The sequence below is a fragment of the Moschus berezovskii genome, chromosome 2, assembly GCF_049115385.1.
Source record: "Moschus berezovskii isolate FMDL1 chromosome 2, NW_MosBer_1.0, whole genome shotgun sequence".
Lineage (NCBI taxonomy): Eukaryota > Metazoa > Chordata > Mammalia > Artiodactyla > Moschidae > Moschus > Moschus berezovskii.
In genome coordinates, this window is record NC_142461.1 from 135,015,348 (window position 1) to 135,036,778 (window position 21,431).

The window sequence follows — 21,431 nt, forward strand, 5'->3', positions numbered from 1 at the left end:
TGGGTCCTGGAGCATGTGAGATTTTATGTGCACCATTTACAAGTGGAGTCTCTATTTCCCACAGCCCTCTGGTTGTCCTGAAAGTAGGCCCCACTGACCCGCAAAGCTTCCTCACTCCTTGGGGAGAACCTGTGTGGTTGTACTTCTTCTCCTGTTTGTGGGTCACCTAGCAGGGGTACGTGTCTCGACCATACTGTATCTCTGCCCCTCCGACTGTCTCCTTGTGGTTCTTCCGTTCTTTCTGTTGTTTTTATCTGTTTAAGTTGATGTATTTTAACTGTGAATTAAATATATTTTATCCTTTAAATGTAATGCCGTTTAACATTTAGTCCTGAGACAATGAAGGAAACAGCTTTTGTTTGCTTTGTTGTTGGTGGTGGTTTTTTAACTTTCTTGGAGTCTAGTTGACTTACAATGTTGTGTTAGTTTCAGGTATACAGCAAAGTAATTCATACATACATATATGTATATATCTCCATTCTTTTTCAGATTCTTTTCTCATATAGGTTATCATAGAATACTGAGTAGAGTTCCCTGTGCTATGGTTCTTTCTTTATGTATTATTTACAAATTTCTTTTCTGTTAGTCTTCCAGTTTTTATCATCAATAATTTCTCTGAAAATAGCTGTAACTTCGATTTGCCCATGGGAGGAGGTAGGCTCTGGGTCTTTATACATCACCACCTTGGCCAGTCCACTGCCATAAGTAATTTTTAAAACTGTTTTTCATATTTCACTATTATTAAATTAATATATATTCACCATGAAAATTTCCAAAATTTTCAGAAAAATAAATATTCTCAGAAAAAAATTGCTAGACATTACTGGAAGAAAAGTCTTCCTCCACTCTCTTGGATCAGTTCAGTTCAGTTCAGTCGCTCAGTCATGTCTGACTCTTTGCAACTCCATGAACCGCAGCACACCAGGCCTCCCTGTCCATCACCAACTCCCGGAGTTCACCCAAACCCATGTACATCGAGTCGTTGATGCCATCCAGCCATCTCATTCTCTGTTGTCCCCTTCTCCTGCCCTTAGTCTTTCCCAGCATCAGGGTCTTTTCAAATGAGTCAGCTCTTCGCATAAGGTGGCCAAAGTATTGGAGTTTCAGCTTTAGCACCAGTTCTTCCAGTGAACACCCAGGACTGATCTCCTTTAGAATGGACTGGTTGGATCTCCTTGCAATCCAAGGGATTCTCAAGAGTCTTCTCCAACACCACAGTTCAAAAGCATCAATTCTTCGGCGATCAGCTTTCTTCACAGTCCAACTCTCACATCCATACATGACCACTGGAAAAACCATAGCCTTGACTAGACGGACCTTGGTTGGCAAAGTAATGTCTCTGCTTTTTAATATGCTGTCTATGTTGGTCATAACTTTCCTTCCAAGGAGCAAGCATCTTTTAATTTCATGGCTGCAGTCACCATCTGCAGCTCTCTTGGACAAATTTTACTTAATAGTACTTACATTTGGCACTTCACTTAACTAGTAAACGTTGCTCATGTTACTGCTCTGCGCAGACCTGGATTAAGTGGCTGCACAATATTCTCTGATTAGATGGACCATAATTTCCCACATTTATGTTACTTCCAATGTTCCACAATTGCAATGACAAATAATGCTTTAAAGAGCAGGAAGCATTTGTAGAGAAAGCTTTTTCTGATTTTAAGATACTTTCTTTAGACTAAAGGCAGGATAATTCTGAAGGGGCTTGCAACTATGCCAGATTGCTTTCCCAAAGGACTGATGCCATTTCCCTTCTGTCCAGCATGGCCTTGCTGCTCACGGAGACAATGTTACGTCAGGGCATGGCATCACCCAGTCTCACCCATTCATCTACGGTGACTAAACACTGAGCCAGTGACCCTGGGATGAACCAGATATGAGCGGGACTGTGCAGCTGAGCAGAGAAGGAAAGATGAACACTCCAATAACTAACACAAAGTTAGCAGGGGATGTCAGGGCAAACGCAGTGCGATTTCTGCATAGGGAGAGAGCATCTTTGTTCAGACTGGCCCAGAAAGTGGACCTGTGATGGGTTTGCAGGAGAGTCAAGCGATGTTGAAAAATAGTTGTTTCATTGACTGACATACCTGTACGCCTCTTTGCAGTGGCGAGTCTGGCGCAGGGAAAACAGAGGCCACCAAGCTCATCCTGCAGTTCCTGGCCACCATCAGTGGCCAGCATTCGTGGATTGAGCAGCAGGTCCTGGAAGCCAACCCCATCCTGGAAGGTAAGCAGTCACCCACCAGACCAGCCTCCTTCCCAGGCTCTGCAGGCTTGTACCTTCCTGCCAGGCGGTGCTTGTGGGGAAGAAGGATAGGGTAAGCCATAAACTTTCAGCAACTTCTCAGGATTCCCCAGGACACAAAAGACAAGGATGGGGTGGATGGTAGTGTGGCGGCTGCCAGGAAGCACAGAAAAGAAAGACTGATGACCTTATTAGCTTTCACAGGTGTATTTTCCACACACGGGATCTTAAGCATTCCTTTAAAAAAAAAATCCAAGATAAAATCAATTTGGGAAATTCTGCAAATGGATTATTGATACACAGAAGGATCCCAAGTGTATTATGCTAATAAAAGTAGCAAGACCCTCTATTTTTTTCATTTACCTGTACAAGTGAGGATGTGTGCGCAAAAAGATCTTTCTTTATGCAGTCACATCATCAAACAGCTCTATGGAATGCACTTCAGATTATATTGGAACCCAAATGCCATCTGTTCTAACCTCCTTATCCACGCCCTGGCACTCTCCTTGCAAGCCTGCCCTGTCTAGCCTAGCAATCTTTCTCAAATGCACCCAAACTCCCTCAGGAGGTTTCCTGCTTCCCTCATTGCCCGTGGGACTAATTCCCAACTTCTTAGCTTCACGTTCAAGGTTCTTTGCTACTTGGCCCCACCTAGGAATGGTTCCGTCTTCCTCTGCTTTTCTCCTGTATCCTATGTCCAGTTGATTTTCCCTTCCTGAAAGCACACTTCATGCTATCTGACCTCCTAACCTTTAGCAGCACTTTGACTTCCTCTTAGCAAACCCTTTGCCGCCACCACTGTCTGGTGTAAGCCTACCTATCCTTCAGTTCTGGACTTAGCTACCTCCTCTGAGAAACCTTCCCAGAAGATCTCACTAAAAGTAAAATTTCTATTCTCTGCTCCCATCATGGGCATCATCCTCTGGCCCTTAGCCTTTGGAAATGCCAAGACAATCCGAAACGACAACTCAAGCCGCTTCGGGAAGTACATTGACATCTACTTCAACTCCAGTGGGGTGATCGAGGGGGCGCGCATTGAGCAGTTTCTCCTGGAGAAATCCCGGGTCTGCCGGCAGGTAAGGCCTCTGCCTACTACCCTGGTCCTGGGGAACCTCCCCTTGCCCTAAGATGGGAGTCCGGGGATTGGGGAGGCTTCCAAGAGAGTTCCTTTCCATCACTCTCATACCTCTCTCCCTCATCCCTGGACCCGCACAGGCCTTGTCTCACTCCCATTGAACCCTGGCCTGAGATGGGCCAAGGACCCCTAGAATTGGATAATGATGGTTCTTCCCCAATATTCAAGGGACTGATAGGATTTTCTGTTTTGAATTTTCCATCTATATAATTGTCTTCATTATTTGGTGATTACTACTCCTCATCTCTATTAGAATTAATTCTGAGGCCAGGTAAGTCCTCAGCTGGGAGTGGGTGTATCTTCAGATGTATTGGGGGCCCTGTCAGAAGGACCTGGATGACACTGTCCAAAAGACCACCTGGCCAGGAAATGAGATGGCATATGGTTTGTATTGTCACATGGGGCCTCGTACTCACAAGGGCCCACATTGGGTTTAATGCTCTGTTGTCATCATCTTGAAGTTCTTAATGACTTTTTAGAGACTCTCCATGTTTTCATTTTGCACTGTGTCCCACAAATCAAGTAGAAGTCCTGGCTGACAAAGACCCCAAAGTGTGACAGCCACATCAGCAGAGTTAACACAGCCTTATTTGGATAGGGTAGGATACTCCTCTCATGTAATGGTATAACCCCTAACACGTGTGTGTGCGTGCTCATGAAGTTTCAGAATGGGGCCATGCCACTGAAGGGGCTGGAGATGTGTATGACGACAGACAGACACCTGGATACTGTGGCAAGCTGAAGAAGGAAGCTCACCTTTAGTGACCCCTACCTGATGCCAGGTGTTTCCCCTGTGTTATCTCATTAGATCTTCACAACAACCATGAGAGACTGGTCTCTTTGTCCCCATTGTATAGATGAGGAAACCGAGTCCAGGGTAACTTATCTAGGTCCCAGAACTAGTAGAAGGTAGAATCTCTCTGACTCCAAAGTTTGCCCTTTCCAGAAGCTTTTAGTTCTTCACATAGTGGTTGGTGAATTCACAGAACTTGGTCTTCATAGAGGCATCCCAGAATGAACAGGAGACTTCTAAAGCAGATCAGAGACAAGTCCTGTCCATGATAAGATTAAAAATTTTGGCGGGGGAGGGGATGGGGGCGGGACTTCCCTTGTGATCCAAAGGCTGGGACTTCATCTTCCAATACAGGGCATGCAGGTTTGATCCCTGGTCAGAGAGCTAAGATCTCACATGCCTCGGGGCCAGAAAACGTATAACAGAAACAATATTGTAACAAATTCAATACTTTTAAAATGGTCCACGTCAAAAAATTTTTTTTGGCATGTAAGTGGGATTGCAGAGGTGGACACGACTGAAGCAATGGAGCATGCGTGCACACACTCTCAGCCAATGTGCTAGAGATGTGTGGAAAGGACATCCAATGGCTCTGAGGAAGAAGAGGAGGTCGTAGGAGGAGTGGGAAGGCAGGGAAGAGAGACTCCCCCTTTAACACTCTGTACTTGGGGATTGCCTGAATTTCACAACAGAGGTGTGCTCATAAATAATGTTTAAAAATGAGGAGGACCCAGCTGGGTAAGCCTGTGGAAGTCAGGCCCCTGGGTGCTGTTGTTGCTCAGTCGCTAAGTCGACCCCACGAGGCTCCTCTGTCCATGGGACTTCCCCGGCAAGAATACTGAGTGGGTTGCCATTTCCTTCTCCGGGGATCTTCCCGGAGGATCAAATCTGTGTCTCCCACATCTCTTGCATTAGCATATAGATTCTTTGCCACTGAGCCACCAGGGAAGGCTTTACCTAGACTGTAGAGTCGGGAATTCTGAGTCAGAGAGCCTGGACCTGAATTCTGACACCTTGCTTTGCCTGTGACTCTGGACTGCGGGGGGGCAGTCGGGCTACAGGGACATGCCAGGGAGTGACATTCTGCACGGAGCTGTCAGGATGAACTGGCCTTGGATGAGGACAGCGACCAGGCATGCTCATCCCTTGGGTCAACGCCAGAGCCCTGCTGGCTGGGGAGGAAGGAAACTGGGACAGGGCTGGGGCCAGGAGACAGTTCTGAGGACCCAGAGCTCAGGGAAGCTGCTTACAAGCTCCTGGAACTTCCCCCCTGCCAGGCCACGGAGGAGCGGAACTACCACATCTTCTACTGCATGCTCATGGGGATGAGTGCCGAGGAGAAGAAGCTGCTGTGCCTGGGGACGCCCTCGGAGTACCACTACCTCACCATGGTGAGGCCGTCTGCCCCTCCCGGCCCTCCTCCCCCTCCCTTCCTGCCCCACCCCTCCTCCCCTTGCTGCCTCTCCCTGCCCTGCCTCTTACAATGAGGAAGAAGTAAGAAGGGCCAGTTCTTGCTCAGCATTGGTTTACAGCCTCATAAAAGCCCAGACTCTGGGTGGGCCCCTGGGCGGGGACTGGGGGCTCCCTTTTCCCTTCCCCACTCCACCCTTCTGTGGCATCCACTTTACAACCATCAGAGGATTACTCTGACCATCAGAGTCCTACCCTTGTCCGTGTGCTTCCTTGTTTTCTGCAGAGCCTATAGTCCTGCCCCTCAAGCCTCACCTTCCTTTGGTCCTAATGGACAGAAGGCTCCTGGCCACCCCGTAGCTCCCCCCTCGTTTCATCCCAGTCACCATCCTCCTAGGTGCCCCTAGAACTTGCACTGCAGGAGAGCAGAGGCCTTGCCCAGTTGTGTCCCCACGCCCTGGACATTGCCACACAAGCAGTCTCACAAGTTGGGCTTGCGTTGTTGACAAGAGAATGAATGAGATCCACCCCTTGACACTCTCCTGCCTAACCCCTGTCTCCCCTGTCTCTGCCTGCGGCCTTCATCATCTCTTGCCTAGACCATGGTGCTGCTTTCCTGCTGGGTGCCCCTCTCCCCAGACTTGAGCCCCAATCTATCGTCCACCCCACAGATCTCCCATTCAGGGCGCCTGACAGACCATATTCCTGATCACAGCTCTTTGGAAGTTCCTTGTGGCTCCTTGGCAAGGTTTCCAAGTCCCTCCAGATCCCACCATCTGCCAACCTCTCCTCCTCCACATGACCCCAGCCCCTTTGCAACTTTCCTGCCTCCCATCTCACAGCCTAACTCAAGCTGTTATCTGCCAAAAACCCTCTCTCCCTGTGCTGCTATAAAGCTCAACCTGTGGAACCAGCTCAAGAGGTTCCTCCTCCAGGAAGCCTTTCCCCAGTTCCCAGGAGGCCTGGCCAAGCCCCCTTTTGTCTCAGCATCTGTAAAAACCTATGACCTAATCTTTCTGCCTCCTCTCCTGGATGCAACACCATGCAGAGCAGGGCCAGCTCTCTCCATTAATGAATTCCCAGTAAGTACCCCAGGGTCTGACACACAGTGAGCCTTCGAAAGTGTTTGTTAAAGGAGTTAACCCATGGTATCCCCCCGAGAGACTGAGGCAGGCATTAACATGGATGGTTGACAAATAGAGGCTCAGAGAAACTGAATGACTTAGCTATGGCCACACAGCTATCAAGCTACCATAGAATTCTGGCTCTATATCACCAAAATTCTGCCTTTGGAAATATGTTTGTGTATTTTATGAGCTTGGTCCTCCGGGTGGTCCCATGGGACCCACCCAGAGCCAATGAAGTATCACTTACCAGGAGCCTTTGGCTAAGTCCCTGATACATCCCTGCCTTGCTGGCCCTCCAATGGAGAAGGCTCCCAAAACTGATGTGCTCAATCTTTCAGGGGAACTGTACTTCCTGTGAGGGGCGCAGTGATGCCAAGGACTATGCCCATGTCCGCTCGGCCATGAAGATCCTCATGTTCTCTGACTCCGAGAACTGGGACCTCAGCAAGCTGCTGGCCACTATTCTCCACCTGGGGAATGTGGAGTTCATGGGTAATGCTGTTTCCCCCCAAAGTACACCCCCTGGGGAGGAAGAATGGGGACTGGAGGAGGAAGAGATCCCTGTGGGTTCTCATCCAAAGGGCCCATCAAACTCACAATGTGCTGGAAAAGTACATTACGAATTTTCACTGTAATTTTGGAGGGCTAGTGGAGTTAGGCAGAAGATGCCAAAGCTTAGGGCCCTCCAGAGGTGAAGACATTGATCAATCGTCCCTAACTTTTGGCTGGAAACCCAAAGAGTAAGCAAAGCCATGCATGAACTTGCAAGCCGTTTCTAAGCATCCAGTTGGTCTGGAGACTCAAGTGTCCTGGACTGTTAGTGCCCCAAGTGCCTGAAAGAAATTACTGGCAATCCTCTCTGGAAGAAAGCAACATCAACTTAGATTACAAATTATTCCTCTAAACAGTTTCAAACACAACATCCAGCATGCATCCAAAAATAGATAGGAACAAGGAAACAAGATATCATGAGCAAGGATCAGCAGTCATAAGAGACAATAAAAACAGCCGCAAAGACTTCGGAGACTGGGATAGCTGAGCACAGACCACAGAGCAGCCATGCTTGTATACTCAAGAAAGAAAAAGCCAAGCTTCAAAATTTAGACAGGGAACTGGAAAGTATAAAAACGTGACATTACAGGTTTTAAAGTGAACCACATCAAAATTCTACATTAAAAAAGCTAAAACCAAAATGAACTCTATGGATGAGTTTAACCACCAGTTTTATAATGTGAAAAAGGAGAAAAAGTCAGAAAAAAGCTGTGTACAGCACAGAAAGACCAAAAGATGGAAAATATAAAAGAGAAAATAGGAGACCTAGAAGACGCAGTGAGAAGATACAGTACACATTTAGTCAGAGTGCTAAAGGGAAAGAGAAGCTGTGTGTGCAGCGTGGAAAGACAGAAGGATGGAAAACAGGAGCTTCCCCAGTGGTCCATGGCTGAGACCCCATGTTACCAGTCCAGGGTTCCAGGTTTGATCTGGGTCAGAGAACTAGGTCTCACATGCTGCAACTAAGAGTTCACGTGCTGCAACTAAAGGACCCGAATGCCACAACAAAGACCCGACGCAGCCAGAGGGTACACAAGTCAATATTGTTTAAAAGACGGAAACTATGAAAGACAGAGTTCAGTTCAGTTCAGTCTGTTCAGTTCAGTCGCTCAGTCGTGTCCGACTCTCCATGACCCCATGAATCACAGCACGCCAGGCCTCCCTGTCCATCACCAACTTCCGCAGTTCACTCAAACTCATGTCCACAGAGTCGGTGATGCCATCCAGCCATCTCATTCTCGGTCGTCCCCTTCTCCTCCCCTTTCCCAGCATCAGTCTTTTCGAGTGACTCGACTCGTTGCATGAGGTGGCCAAAGTATTGCAGTTTCAGCTTTAGCATCAGTCCTTCCAATGAACACCCAGGACTGATCTCCTTTAGAATGGAATGGTTGGATCTCCTTGCAGTACAAGGGACTCTCAAGAGTCTTCTCCAGCACCACAGTTCAAAAGCATCAATTCTTCGGCACTCAGCTTTCTTCACAGTCCAACTCTCACATCCATACATGACCACGGGATAAACCATAGCCTTGACTAGATGGACCTTTGTTGGCAAAGTAATGTCTCTGCTTTTTAATATACTATCAAGGTTGGTCATAACTTTCCTTCCAAGGAGCAAGCGTCTTTTGATTTCATGGCTGAAATCAGAATCTGCAGTGATTTTGGAGCCCAAAAAAATAAAGTCTGACACTGTTTCCACTGTTTTTCCATCTATTTCCCATGAAGTGATGGGACCAGATGCCATGATCTTCGTTTTCTGAATGTTGAACTTCAAGTCAACCTTTTCACTCTCCTCTTTCACTTTCATCAAGAGGCTTTTTAGTTCCTCTTCACTTTCTGCCATAAGGGTAGTTTCATCTGCATATCTGAGGTTATTGATATTTCTCCCGGCAATCTTGATTCCAGCTTGTGCTTCTTCCAGCCCAGCATTCCTCATGATGTACTCTGCATATAAGTTAAATAAGCAAGGTGACAATGTACAGCCTTGACGTACTCCTTTTCCTATTTGGAACCAGTCTGTTGTTCCATGTACAGTTCTGACTGTTGCTTCCTGACCTGCATACAGGTTTATCAACAGGCAGATCAGGTGGTCTGGTATTCCCATCTCTTTCAGAATTTTCCACAGTTTATTGTGATACACACAGTCAAAGGCTTTGGCATAGTCAATAAAGCAGAAATAGATGGATGTTTTTCTGGAACTCTCTTGCTTTCTCCATGATCCAGCGGATGTTGGCAATTTGATCTCTGGTGCCTCTGCCTTTTCTAAAACATACTTGAACATCTGGGAGTTCACGGTTCACATATTGCTGAAGCCTGGCTTGGAGAATTTTGAGCATGACTTTACTAGCGTGTGAGATGAGTGCAACTGTGCAGTAGTTTGAGCATTCTTTGGGATTGCCTTTCTTTGGGATTGGAATGAAGATTGACCTCTTCCAGTCCTGTGGCCACTGCTGAGTTTTCCAAATCTGCTGGCATATTGAGTGCAGCACTTTCACAGCATCATCTTTCAAGATTTGAAATAGCTCAACTGGAATTCCATCACCTCCACTATCTTTGTTTGTAGTGATGCTTTCTAAGGCCCACTTGACTTCACATTCCAAGATATCTGGCTCTAGGTCAGTGATCACGTTATCGTGACTATCTTGGCCATGAAGATCTTTTTTGTACAGTTCTTCTGTGTATTCTTGCCACCTCTTCCTAATATCTTCTGCTTCTGTTAGGTCCATACCATTTCTGTCCTTTACCAAGCCCATCTTTGCATGAAATGTTCCCTTGGAATCTCTAACTTTCTTGAAGAGATCTCTTGTTTTTCCTATTCTGTTGTTTTCCTCTATTTCTTTGCATTGATCACTAAGGAAAGCTTTCTTATCTCTCCTTGCTATTCTTTGGAACTCTGCATTCAGATGCTTATATCTTTCCTTTTCTCCTTTGCTTTTCGCTTCTCTTCTTTTCACAGCTATTTGTAAGGCCTCCTCAGACAGCCATTTTGCTTTTTTGCATTTCTTTTCCATGGGGATGGTCTTGGTCCCTGTCTCCTGTACAGTGTCACAAACCTCCGTCCAGAGTTCATCAGGCACTCTATCAGATCTAGTCCCTTAAATCTATTTCTCACTTCCACTGTGTAATCATAAGGGATTTGATTTAGGTCATATCTAAATGGTCTAGTGGTTTTCCCTACTTTCTTCAATTTAAGTCTGAATTTGGCAATAAGGAGTTCATGATCTGAGCCACAATCAGCTCCTGGTCTTGTTTTTCCTAACTGTATAGAGCTTCTACATCTTTGGCTGCAAAGAATATAATCAATCTGATTTCGATGTTGACCATCTAGTGATGTCCATGTGTAGAGTCTTCTCTTGTGTTGTTGGAAGAGGGTGTTTGCTATGACCAGTGCGTTCTCTTGACAAAGACAGAGTAGGAGACCTCAAAGATAGAATGAGAAGATGTAGAATACGTTTAATTAGAGTTCTAAAGGAAAAGAGAGGGTTAGGACTTAAACAACACTTGAAGAGATTATGGCTGGCTCTAGATCTAATGAAAGACACCAACTCACACAGCAGTGGGAAAAAGACAGACTTTTCAATAAATGGTTCCAGAGCGATTGGGTATTCAGTAGAAAACATGAACCACTATCTCAGATCATGTAAGGAAATCTACTCCAGCAAGCTGTAGCTGATTGACCAAGTAATCTATCAACCGAACCAGGCACTTCTACTGGTAAAAAGTGGGTGCTGACAAGCAGGGGGCGTCAGGACATGGAATGCTATCAAATGTGTTGTTGAGGAAATGAAGCCAGGCAAAAGACTGCAGAGAGCTCACACACAAAATTTAAACACAGATAAAATTAAACGCTACAGGGCTTCGCTGGTGGCTCAGTGGTAAAGAATCTGCCTGCCAAAGCAGGAGACTCAGGTTCGATCCCTGATCCGGGAAGATCCCACATGCTGCGGGGCAACTAAGCTACAACTATAGAGCCTGTGCCCTAAAGCCCAGGAACTGCAGCAAGAGAAGCCCACACACTGCAACTAGCCTCCACTCTCTGCAATTAGAGAAAAAGCCAGTGCAGCAACCAAGACCTGGCATAACAAAAAATAGATAAATTTTTTTTTTTTAAATTAAATGCTACAAAGGAATGCAGATTGTTAGATGACACATAAGTAAACAGGTAAAATTAAATGCAGCTTAGTGGTTAAATCAGTGCGGGACAAGGACGCCTGGCATGCTGTAGTCCATGGGGTCACAAAGAGTCAGACTTGACCGAGCGACTGAACGGCAACAGGGATTAACATATAGGTAGTAAAAAGATAAGGAAAAAACGAAGGAAGTGGTTTCTGTGGTGATCAGGAGAATACTGCCTTTTGTGGAGGAACTGATCTGAGCAGGAAAGGTCGTGGGAGGCCCCGGCTGTTTGTGAAGCTCTGGGTTTGGCTTTAGTGGTTGCTTCACAATGCTGACATAATAATTATCCATTAGAACATACCTTTGGGTTTTATGCATTTCTTATCCATATGCTTTAGTTTACAATTTTTAAGTCTAAAGAAGAAAAAATATGACAGAAACAGCTTTCTTCCCTCCCTGCAGCTCAGCAGCCCTAAAGGGAGGGACTCAAAGGGGAGGGATTGAACCAGGAGGTGGGTCAGGAGACTTGCAACAGAGCTGGGCCCTGCTTCATCCTTTGCTGAATGAATGAACACACCTAGGTTTCTAAGGACAGCAGAGTGGATGGAAGGAGACCAATGGGTCATCCTCTCCCTTGATAGACCCCACCCGCCCCACCAGCACCGGACTTCTCCCTCCAATAGCTTCAAACTCCCCTTTGAATCAGGATCTCAATCTGGGCAGAGGGGGACATACCCTACGAACAGTGGTTAGAATCAAAGTGTTGATGGTCCCCAGAGAGGCCACGGCTCTCAGAGGGGGCCTGGGAGAGGCAGTGCCCGGCACCCAGGGATGGTTGTCTCTGAGGCACGCATCTGGGACAGCCTCCCCGGGGCCTCTGTCCCATCCCTTCAGGCCACTTTGCCTCTCAGGGCCATTGCTTCTCTCTGCAGCTGCAGTCTTTGAGAACCTGGACTCCTCTGACGTGATGGAGACCCCTGCCTTTCCCACCGTGATGAAGTTACTGGAGGTAACCCTGCTCTTCTGTCCGCCAGTCTCTTTTTGTGAGCAGCCCCAGGGCCTGGGCTGACAGCCCTTCCCAGTCTCCAGGTCCTGCCTCCCAGGCGCTTGCTCACCCTCTCCCCTCCAGCTCCCCTGTGGAGCACTGCAGGCCCTAGGCAAGGGAATCAGGCCCGTGGAGCTAATCATTAACAAAGTCCCAGAAACGATCAGTTTGGCTTGAACACATATTTCTTGCCCTTTCCCTGACCTTCTTGCTCTTCCATGGCCTTTACTCAACTTTCTACCCCACCCATTCCCCAGGTTGTCCCCACTCAACCAATCTGATGCCTTTACAGCAAGACATCCTCACCCCATATCCTGGTCCCCAGGGCTTCTCCATGAGTTGTGCTCTTCTGGGCTGATGGGATGTACTCAGACCATTCGCCTTACATGTTATTTTTGCTGTTGTTATTTTCTGGCTTTGCCACACCTGCTGGCCCTGTAGGCATTTAGGCGGTGGCCGCTGACACTTGTACTTTCTATTTACCTTGCAATGCAGGAAACTCAGATTCAATCCCTGGGTGGGTCAGGAAGATCCCCTGGAGGTGGGAATGGCAACCTACTGCAGTATTCTTGCCTAGAGAACTCTTGGGCACAAGAGCCTGGTGGGTGTTGCAAAGAGTTAGATGACTGAGTGCCTGACACTTTCACTTTCACACAGCATGTGGGATCTTAGTTCTCCAGTGAGGGATAGAACCTGTGTCCCTTGCACTGCAAGCACGGAGTCTTCACCACTGGACCACCAGGGAAGTTCCCCCTGCACATTATTAAAGAGATCAAATAGAGCCTTGACTCTATGATGGGGCTTTGTAATCACACCCTACTAACAGGTTCAGTGGGAAATTAATAGAATCAGAAGGGGGAAAAAAGCAATCACATGAGGTAGGCGCATTTTGCTGCTAATGCTTTTCATGTGGATGCAGGGTTCTTAGAATCCTTGGGGGTTTGCCAGCCAAGTCTTCTCTGCATGTGGGAGGGACTTCATCCAGACTCCTGTTGTTAACTTGGGCCTCCAGACTCCAGGCAGGCGTGCCTTCAATTGAGGTGTATTCAGATGTCAGTGGCCTGGCCTCAGAGCCCTCCATGCCCACTCTTTTCCAAGGTCCACCCGATGATGGGCCCAGCTGGTGCATCCTTCCCTGACACTGATGTCCCAGTGCTCAGACTGATGCTGGACCAGTCCTGCCCAGCATTCTGACTCTGGTCCTAGTCACAGGCATCTCCCATCCTCAGGCTTTGGGCATGGGATGTTCGGTCATGAGAGAGCATGTTGGCACCAGGCCCTGCCCTATCAGCTGTGATGCCAGCCCCTGTCTGCCTTCCAGGTGAAGGACCAGGCCCTCCGAGACTGTCTGATCAAGCACTCCATCACCATCCGTGGGGAGTTTGTCACCAGGCCCCTGAACATCACTCAGGCTGCAGACCGGAGGGACGCCTTTGTCAAGGTGCAGAGTTGTGGGAGAAGGGGCCTACATGTCTCGGTATTGAGTGTAGCTCCTTGCCTGGTGAGTGGACAGCAGGAAAGGGCAGAGAGCTGGGCAAGTCCTGACTCTGCCAGTCCCCTGTCTGGTGACCGTGGGCTGCCCAGACTCTCCAGGGTGGTTTCTTGCCTTAAAGTAGGGGTGATCTCCCTCAGTAGGTCCGGTGTGTCTGCAGCCTTTCCAGATAAACTTGGAGAAAGCAGCAGCCTTCCTCTCATGCATCAAAGCCTGTGGGTTCTATCCATGTCTCTACAGGGCATCTATGGGCATCTCTTCCTGTGGATTGTCAAGAAGATCAATGCCGCAATTTTCACCCCACCTGCCCAGGACCCTAGAAATGTGCGAAGGACAGTCGGCCTCCTGGACATATTTGGTTTTGAAAACTTCCAGAAAAATAGGTATGGAGGTCCCTGCACCTGCTTTCAGAAAAATGAGAGATAAGCTTAGGTCCTCCCTGAGCCAACTGGAGGGCATCCATTCCTCCCCAGACTGGCTGGGAGCAGGGCCTTGCCTCCGCTCACAGATGCCAGGGTGAGTCCCTCAGCAAGACTGTGTGCTTCCTCAGTGAGGCCGTTCATGCACATCCCCTGGCATCCACAAGGTGTCTAGAAAAGGCCATACAGCTCAGAGCATCATGAGAGTCAGGCTGACACTCCGGCGTGCATCACCCGTCTCAAGCTATCCACTCTTCTCACAAACTAGAGTGAATTATCACGTGTGGTTAAGGCAAAAGTGGGAATCAATAACACTAATGTGACTGCATCCTTGGGTGGGCTCTCATACTAGCTGATGGGGAAGGCAGGGGGTCTGTGGCCCATCCCCAGTTCTTCAGTCTGACAAGGGTACGGTGGGGCAGGACTCTTCTGACCCAGTGTCCCAGCCTGGAGGCTTAAGAGCTAGAGAACTGAAGCGGGTCAGAAAAGTAATTCCCAGCTGAGACCGCGATGAAGACTGGGGTGGAGGTGGACAGAGGCAGCAAGGGGAGCCAGGCCGTGGAGCTGGATGAGGACAGCTGACGCTCTGGGGGGCGTCACCGAAGGGCCAGGTGAGGAGACAAGGATGGGGCGACAAGCACGCGGGAAGCGTCCTACCTGCGCCACCCGCTCACCAGCGTGAGCCTGGTTCACCCACAGCACTGCTGACACAGAGCCCAGGGCTAGATCTGCTTCCAAACGGAGCTCAGGGCTGCTCACCCAAGGTGCAGCAAGGCCAGTCTACTCTCACCAGGTTGTGCTGAAGTAAAGCGCAGCACTCACTGCAGGGCCAAGGAGGAGGACAGGCAGCTCACCCAAGTATGAGGCAGCTCGAAATCCAAATTCCTTGATGGCTTTCAAGTAAAGTTTTTTAAAGGCAATTTTAGGGGTGAGAGTCACAAGGTACACGATCAGCTTGTGGACTTTCTTCTCATTGGTTGGTGGTGAGGTAATGGGGTGATATTTAGGGAATCTTAATCATCAACGTTCTGGTTCCAACCAGTCTGGGGTCTTGTGACCGGCATGTAGTCACCATACTCCACCTGGGCAGGGGTCTTAGTTTCTGCAAAACAGCCTAAAGAGATCCATTCAGTTGTTATGTACATCCCTTGAGGAAGAACTCGGACTCTGTTTTATCACTGCACTGTTGTTTCTTGACTGCATTCCTTCACTTCCCTAGTTGGTCTTGAGTCTGCTCTTAGGACTCAGAGATGTCATAGGAGACTAAAACCTTTTGCTACAAGTAAGAAGTGGGGGACAAGGAGGGAGTTTTGTATCCAGGAGGGCCCCACAGGGTTCTGCTTGGTTTCAGTCCCAAGTGGAGGTCTCTGGGCACTGTCAGAGGTGCCAAGGGGCTGTCCTGACCTTGGCAGGCCCCTGCCCAAGGCCCTATCTCCAGCTGAAGGCTGAGAAGTCCCCTTGGTCAAGATGCAAGCCATTCTGAGTGCAAGCACATTGGGATTGCAGACTCCTAGGACCAACTCTCTGTGGGCAGGTGAGATGGGGCAGGGCTCGCAGAACTCAGCCCAACATGACGGGAGCTCTAAGGAGCTGCTGCTGCTGCTGCTGCTGCTGCTAAGTCACTTCAGTCGTGTCCGACTCTGTGTGACCCCATAGATGGAAGCCCACCAGGCTCCCCCGTCCCTGGGATTCTCCAGGCAAGAACACTGGAGTGGGTTGCCATTTCCCTCTCCAATGTGTGAAAGTGAAAAGTGAAAGCCAAGTCGCTCAGTCGTGTCCGACCCCCAGCGACCCCACGGACTGCAGCCTACCAGGCTCCTCCATCCATGGGATTTTCTAGGCAAGAGAACTGGAGTGGCTTGCCATTGTCTTCTCCGGCTCTAAGGAGCAGTAAAGTAAAAAATGATTCCAATCATTGGTTTCTGGCCCTGAGAGGGGCAGCTGAGCAGACCAAGCATATCTTTGGCCACTGTGGAGGTGGATGAGTAGTTTATTTTGGGGGATCTGGCCATTTATTCAGGGACACCCTCCCACCCCAACCCCCTGTGAAGGAGCCACAAGCTGGGTTTGTGGCAGGGCTGCAGTCTGGAGGCCACCTGAAGGAGCAGGGCCATGTCACTCAGCACCCAGTCACTTACCCGAACTGCCTTCTGCAAGGGTGCACCGAGTACTCTTCTCAACTGAAAAAAAGTGCATGACCTAAAAGTTGAGACTTACGTTTTATTCAGCAGACATTCCTAGAACTTCAAGCCCAGGAGACAGCATCTCAAATAATTCTGAGAAAAATGCTCTGAGGAGGTGAGGGTGGAGCCAGGATATGTAGGAGTTTTTTGCAACAAAGGGCAGATAGAACATCAAAAGATTATTGTTAATAAAAGAAAACTAGATATCTCAAGTTAAGGTATTTAGCACTTTTCTGTGTATGGAAAGATGCAAGAGTCTGGATTCACTGAAATCATTCCTTGGATATGAATCTCAGATATCTGGGGCCAGCATTCTGTGTTTTCACATCCTGAGTTTCTTCAAGCTCTACTGTTGGGAGTGGCTGCAATCTGATGGGGCTTCCCCAGTGGCTCAGCAGTAAAGAATCCACCTGCATGCAGGAGACATGGGTTCGATTCCTGGGTCAGGAAGATCCCCTAGAGGAGGAAATGGCAACCCACTCCAGTATTCTTGCCTGGAAAATCCCATGGACAGAGGAGCCTGGCGGGATACAGGCCAAAGGATCTCAGAGAGTTGGGCGTGACTGAGTGAGCACACAGGCAGTCTAATGACTGCTAGTGGGCCAGTATTCCTTGTTTCCATCCTGAGTTCCCTCGGGGCTCATTGTCAGGGTTGGCTGCAATCGCTGATGGCTACAGCATCACTCCACACTGTCCAGGAAGTGTGTCAACAGACCTGAACAACCAGTCTGAGGAGCTATAAGGTTTTGCATAAATGGGCAACCCATCCTGAGGAAGAAATGCCTGAGTGAGACCCAGAGGATGAACCAAAAGAGCAGGTCAGAGGAAGGAGGGTCTCACATGTGTGAAGGCTTAAAATTAGAGAAGGGCAGGGTGCCCTGTTGGAGAAGGAGATGGCAACTCACTCAAGTATTCTTTCCTGGAGAATTCCATGGACAAGAGGAGCCTAGCAGGCTACAGTCCACGGGGTCACAAAGTCAGACACGTCTGAGCGACTGTCACTCACAGAGTCCCCTGCGTCCATTCCCTGGCAGTGTTGGGCAGGCTTTCCACTGTGTCACTGTCTGTCTGGATCCTGAAAATAATGGGAGCTCAGGTCCACAAGGATTCAAAGCAGGGGGAGAGCAGGGTGGGGGCGGGGATCAGATCTCCACATCCGAAACCTCTGTCTAGTGGCCATGGAGAGTGGTGGGAGGGGTGAGGCTGGAGGCAGAGAGAGCCATGAGGCGGTTGCTACTGTGCTCCAGCTGAGAAAGAAGGGTAACCTGGATTAAGGGAGCAGCAGTGGGAGTGAAAAGAAGTAAACAGATCAGGTGCTGTGTTGGAGAGAGCAGACCGGACTTTGGCAACTGGTTGGAATTGGGGAGGAGGGAGAGGTGTCAGGTATGAGGCCTGGTTTCTGATCTGAGCCAGGGGTGATGAGTGGAGGGACCATTTCTGGAGGTGAAATGGAGCCCAGGAGGAAGGGCAAGTGGGAGGATTGGGGGAGGGGAAAGGAGTATGTCTGATTGATGCAGAGGAGCCCAGCCATCAGTGACAGGTCTCCAGAAGCTCGTCTTAATACCAAAGCCGCTTGCCCATGAGGCAGGGGACCCTTGGCCCCCAGAGATTGTCTCCATGTCAGGACAGCCTAGCTTGGCAGAGGATCCTGCTGGGGACCTTATGGAGTCAAAGTCAGGGCTTGATGCTGAGTGGAGCCTCCTCATTTCTCTGAATCTGTTTGCTGTGGGATGGAGGAGGGGATGGAGGCAGAGGAAGAGGGAGGCTGGCTGTCGGCCTGTATGGTGTTTGGGGTGTGCTCTGTGGGTGCACATGTGGAGGGCTGTGTGCCAGGAGTTGGCTGCAGTGGCAACCACGCCAGCCTTGCCACCGGGGCGGTGCTGCCTCTGCAGCTTCGAGCAGCTCTGCATCAACCTGGCCAACGAGCACCTGCAGCAGCTCTTCGTGCAGCATGTGTTCACCGTGGAGCAGGAGGAGTACCGCGCGGAGGGCATCGCCTGGGACTACGTCCACTATACCGACAACCGGCCTACCCTGGACCTGCTGGCCCTCAAGCCCGTGAGCATCATCTCCCTGCTGGATGAGGAGAGCCGCTTCCCTCAGGTGTGCCCCCCCCCCACGGGCGGCCCCGCGCCTGGCAAACTCCACGGCTGCTGAAACCTCCTCCTGCCGCTTGGCAGGCTAGCCCCAGCCTTCCAGCCCTCTTCTCCTTCAAGGCTCGCTCCTAGAGGAAGGCACCCGAGTCCACCCGCACTTCTACTCCGCAGCATAGATTATTCAGATTCAAGAACACACCCCCAGAGAGGGCTGGCTGAGCCTTGTGGGCCAAGGGCTGCACGGAGTGAAAGACAGGGCAGCACTTTCCTTCCTGCTTTGGGGGACTCTGCGTGTCTCTGGGGAGGTGGACTCTCACAGGCAGTCAGTAAGAGCTCTGATGCAGAGAAGGGAGATGCTCTGCTCCCTGGGAAGACTACAGCCAGTGAGCTGGCGGTCTCCCTTCCTGCCTCCGCCCTCACTCAGGCAACAGGCCCCTGCCCCGACACATCCGCTTGCTGTCTGTAGAAAGGCCCTCAGTTGTTCTGAACCCAGTTGCTTTGTCCTTTGAGGGAGCCCCTGAGACCTGGGGGTGTACCCAGTGGCTGGGCTGTGGGTCCTCAGCCCATAGGGCATCCATTCTTCCAGGGGATAGATACCACCTTGCTGCAAAAACTGAAGAGTGTCCACGCTAACAACAAGGGCTTCCTGCAGCCCAAGAACATCCACGACTCCCAATTTGGCATCGCCCACTTTGCTGGCGAGGTGCACTACCATGTAGAAGGTAGGTGAAGCTCCTCTCCACAGTCCCTTCCTTCCAAACCTGGAGCACCCCAGGGCGGCCATGGGAAGAAGGCTAGGTCATTTTGCAGAGCCAGCAATGGGACAGGGGGAATGGAATGGACCAGGCACGTATGTGTTCTGTTTTGTTGGTAATAGTTCATGGGTTTGAGTGAACTCCGGGAGTTGGTGATGGACAGGGAGGCCTGGCGTGCTGTGATTCATGGGGTCGCGGAGAGTCGGACACGACTGAGCGACTGAACTGAGCTGAACTGAACTGAATAGTTCTACTGAGAGATAATTCACATACCGTAGAATTCACTCATTTGAAGTCTACAACTCAATGGTTTTTTAGTGTATTCATAGACTTGTACAGCTGTTGCCACAATTTTAAAACATTTACATCACCCCTCAAAAGAAATCCCTATTAGGGACTTCCCTGGCAGTCCAAAGGTTAAGACTCCATTCTTCTTATGCAGGGGGCTTGCGTTCAGAAAAACAAAAGGGGCTCCCATTAGCAGTCATTCCTCATTGCTCCCCAATTCTCCCCAACCCCAGCAACTACTTTCTGTCTCTGTGGGTTTGCCTGTTCTGGGCATTTCACAGAGGTGGAATCGCCCACCACGCGGCCTTTGTGGCTGGCGTCTTTCACGTGGCATAGCGTCCACGAGGCTCGCTCACATGGGAGCGTGTTTCTGCGCTCTTTCTTTAGACTGAACAGATACACCCCCCCCCCCCTCAGCAGCTGATGGATGTCTCGGACCACTGTGAGCAATGCTGCCGTTCACACTCATGTACAAGTTTTTATGTGGACATATGTTTGCACTTCTTTGGGACACATACCTAAGACAGGAATTGCTGGGTCATGTGGTATTTCTGTTTAACTTTTGGGATAAGCACCAAACTGTTTTTCAAAGTGGCTGCACCATTTTACATTCCCATTAGCAATGTATGAAGTTTCCAAATCGTATAGCTCCTTACCAACACATGTTAATTCTTTTCTTTTTTTTTATTGCAATTACCTTATCAGATACAGAATTTGAAAATGTTTTCTCCTATTCTGTGGGATGTCATTTCATTCTCTTCGTAGTGAAAGTGCATATGTTGAGATAAAATCAGGCATGCTTTTAAAGATTTTACTTATCTATTGGCTGTGCTGGGTCTTCATTGCTGCACGTGGGCTTTCTCTGGTTGTGGCAAGCAGGGGGGCCTCTCTAGTTGCAGTGTGGTGTGAGGGCTTCTCAGTGTGGGGGCTTCTCTTGTTGTGGACAGGCTCTAGGGTGCAAGGGCTTCAGTAGCTGCAGCACGCAGGCTCGTAGCTGTGGCGTGTGGGCCCTAGAGCGCACAAGCCTCGGTAGTTGTGGCGCATGGGTTTAATTGCCCCATAGCATGTGGGATCTCCCTGGACCAGGGTTATGACCCGCATCTCCTGAATTGACAGGTGGATTCTTAACCACTTGACCACCAGGGAAGTCCCAAGCATAGTTTTGATTAGAGAAATAAGGGGCTGAGTTGGTCAAGCTGCCGGTGTGCTTAGAAAAATGGGAGAGGTGGCCAGTGTGTGCTGCGATCAGGAAAGGAGGCGGGAAGCCAGAGGCTCACTCTGTGCGGCTCATATGGAGAAATGAGGAGCTACTGTGGTCTAACCGGAAACTTGGAGTCAGGGGTGCTCCAAGTACGCTTTTCAGGTGGAGGGACAAGGCAGCAGGAGGGGCTGCTGTTTTCACATGGATGAAGGGAGGTGTTCCGAGAGCTGGGGATTATTTCTGTTGGAGAAATGAGGAAGTAAGCGGGCTCCTTTTAACTCCCACCAGATCCTGGCTTTGGGGCTTTTCCAAAAGGGGGAGACCAGAGCTAGGGGGGCTTCAGAATCCTGGGGCACGACGACACTGAGCACAGCAACCTCCACGGGCTACTCAGGCTGGGTTTCAGCTTCTGAAGTGATCTGAAACTTCCATGGATGCTGAGATTAAGGTAGTTTCTTTCCAGGCGTTCAGAGTACAAAATTCCATTAATGCTCCTTGAAGCTGAGCCTGCTGGGATTTCTCAGTGCCCTGCTATCTTCGTGACTTAAGCCCCCTTACTCTGTCTTCTGGCGGG

At 49.4% G+C, this 21,431-nt stretch overlaps 1 protein-coding gene across 1 annotated transcript in view; it reads left to right on the forward strand.

Annotated features, from left to right (window-relative positions):
- MYO7B (myosin VIIB) overlaps positions 1-21,431 on the forward strand; it is an 80,090-nt gene that overhangs the window by 13,763 nt on the left and 44,896 nt on the right. Inside the window, exons 5-13 of the mRNA XM_055397711.2 lie at positions 2,109-2,230; positions 3,182-3,324; positions 5,454-5,567; positions 7,052-7,205; positions 12,311-12,387; positions 13,745-13,864; positions 14,156-14,298; positions 18,410-18,620; positions 19,200-19,335. Coding sequence (XP_055253686.2) covers positions 2,109-2,230; positions 3,182-3,324; positions 5,454-5,567; positions 7,052-7,205; positions 12,311-12,387; positions 13,745-13,864; positions 14,156-14,298; positions 18,410-18,620; positions 19,200-19,335 — 1,220 coding nt within the window. The remainder of the gene's footprint in view (positions 1-2,108; positions 2,231-3,181; positions 3,325-5,453; positions 5,568-7,051; positions 7,206-12,310; positions 12,388-13,744; positions 13,865-14,155; positions 14,299-18,409; positions 18,621-19,199; positions 19,336-21,431) is intronic.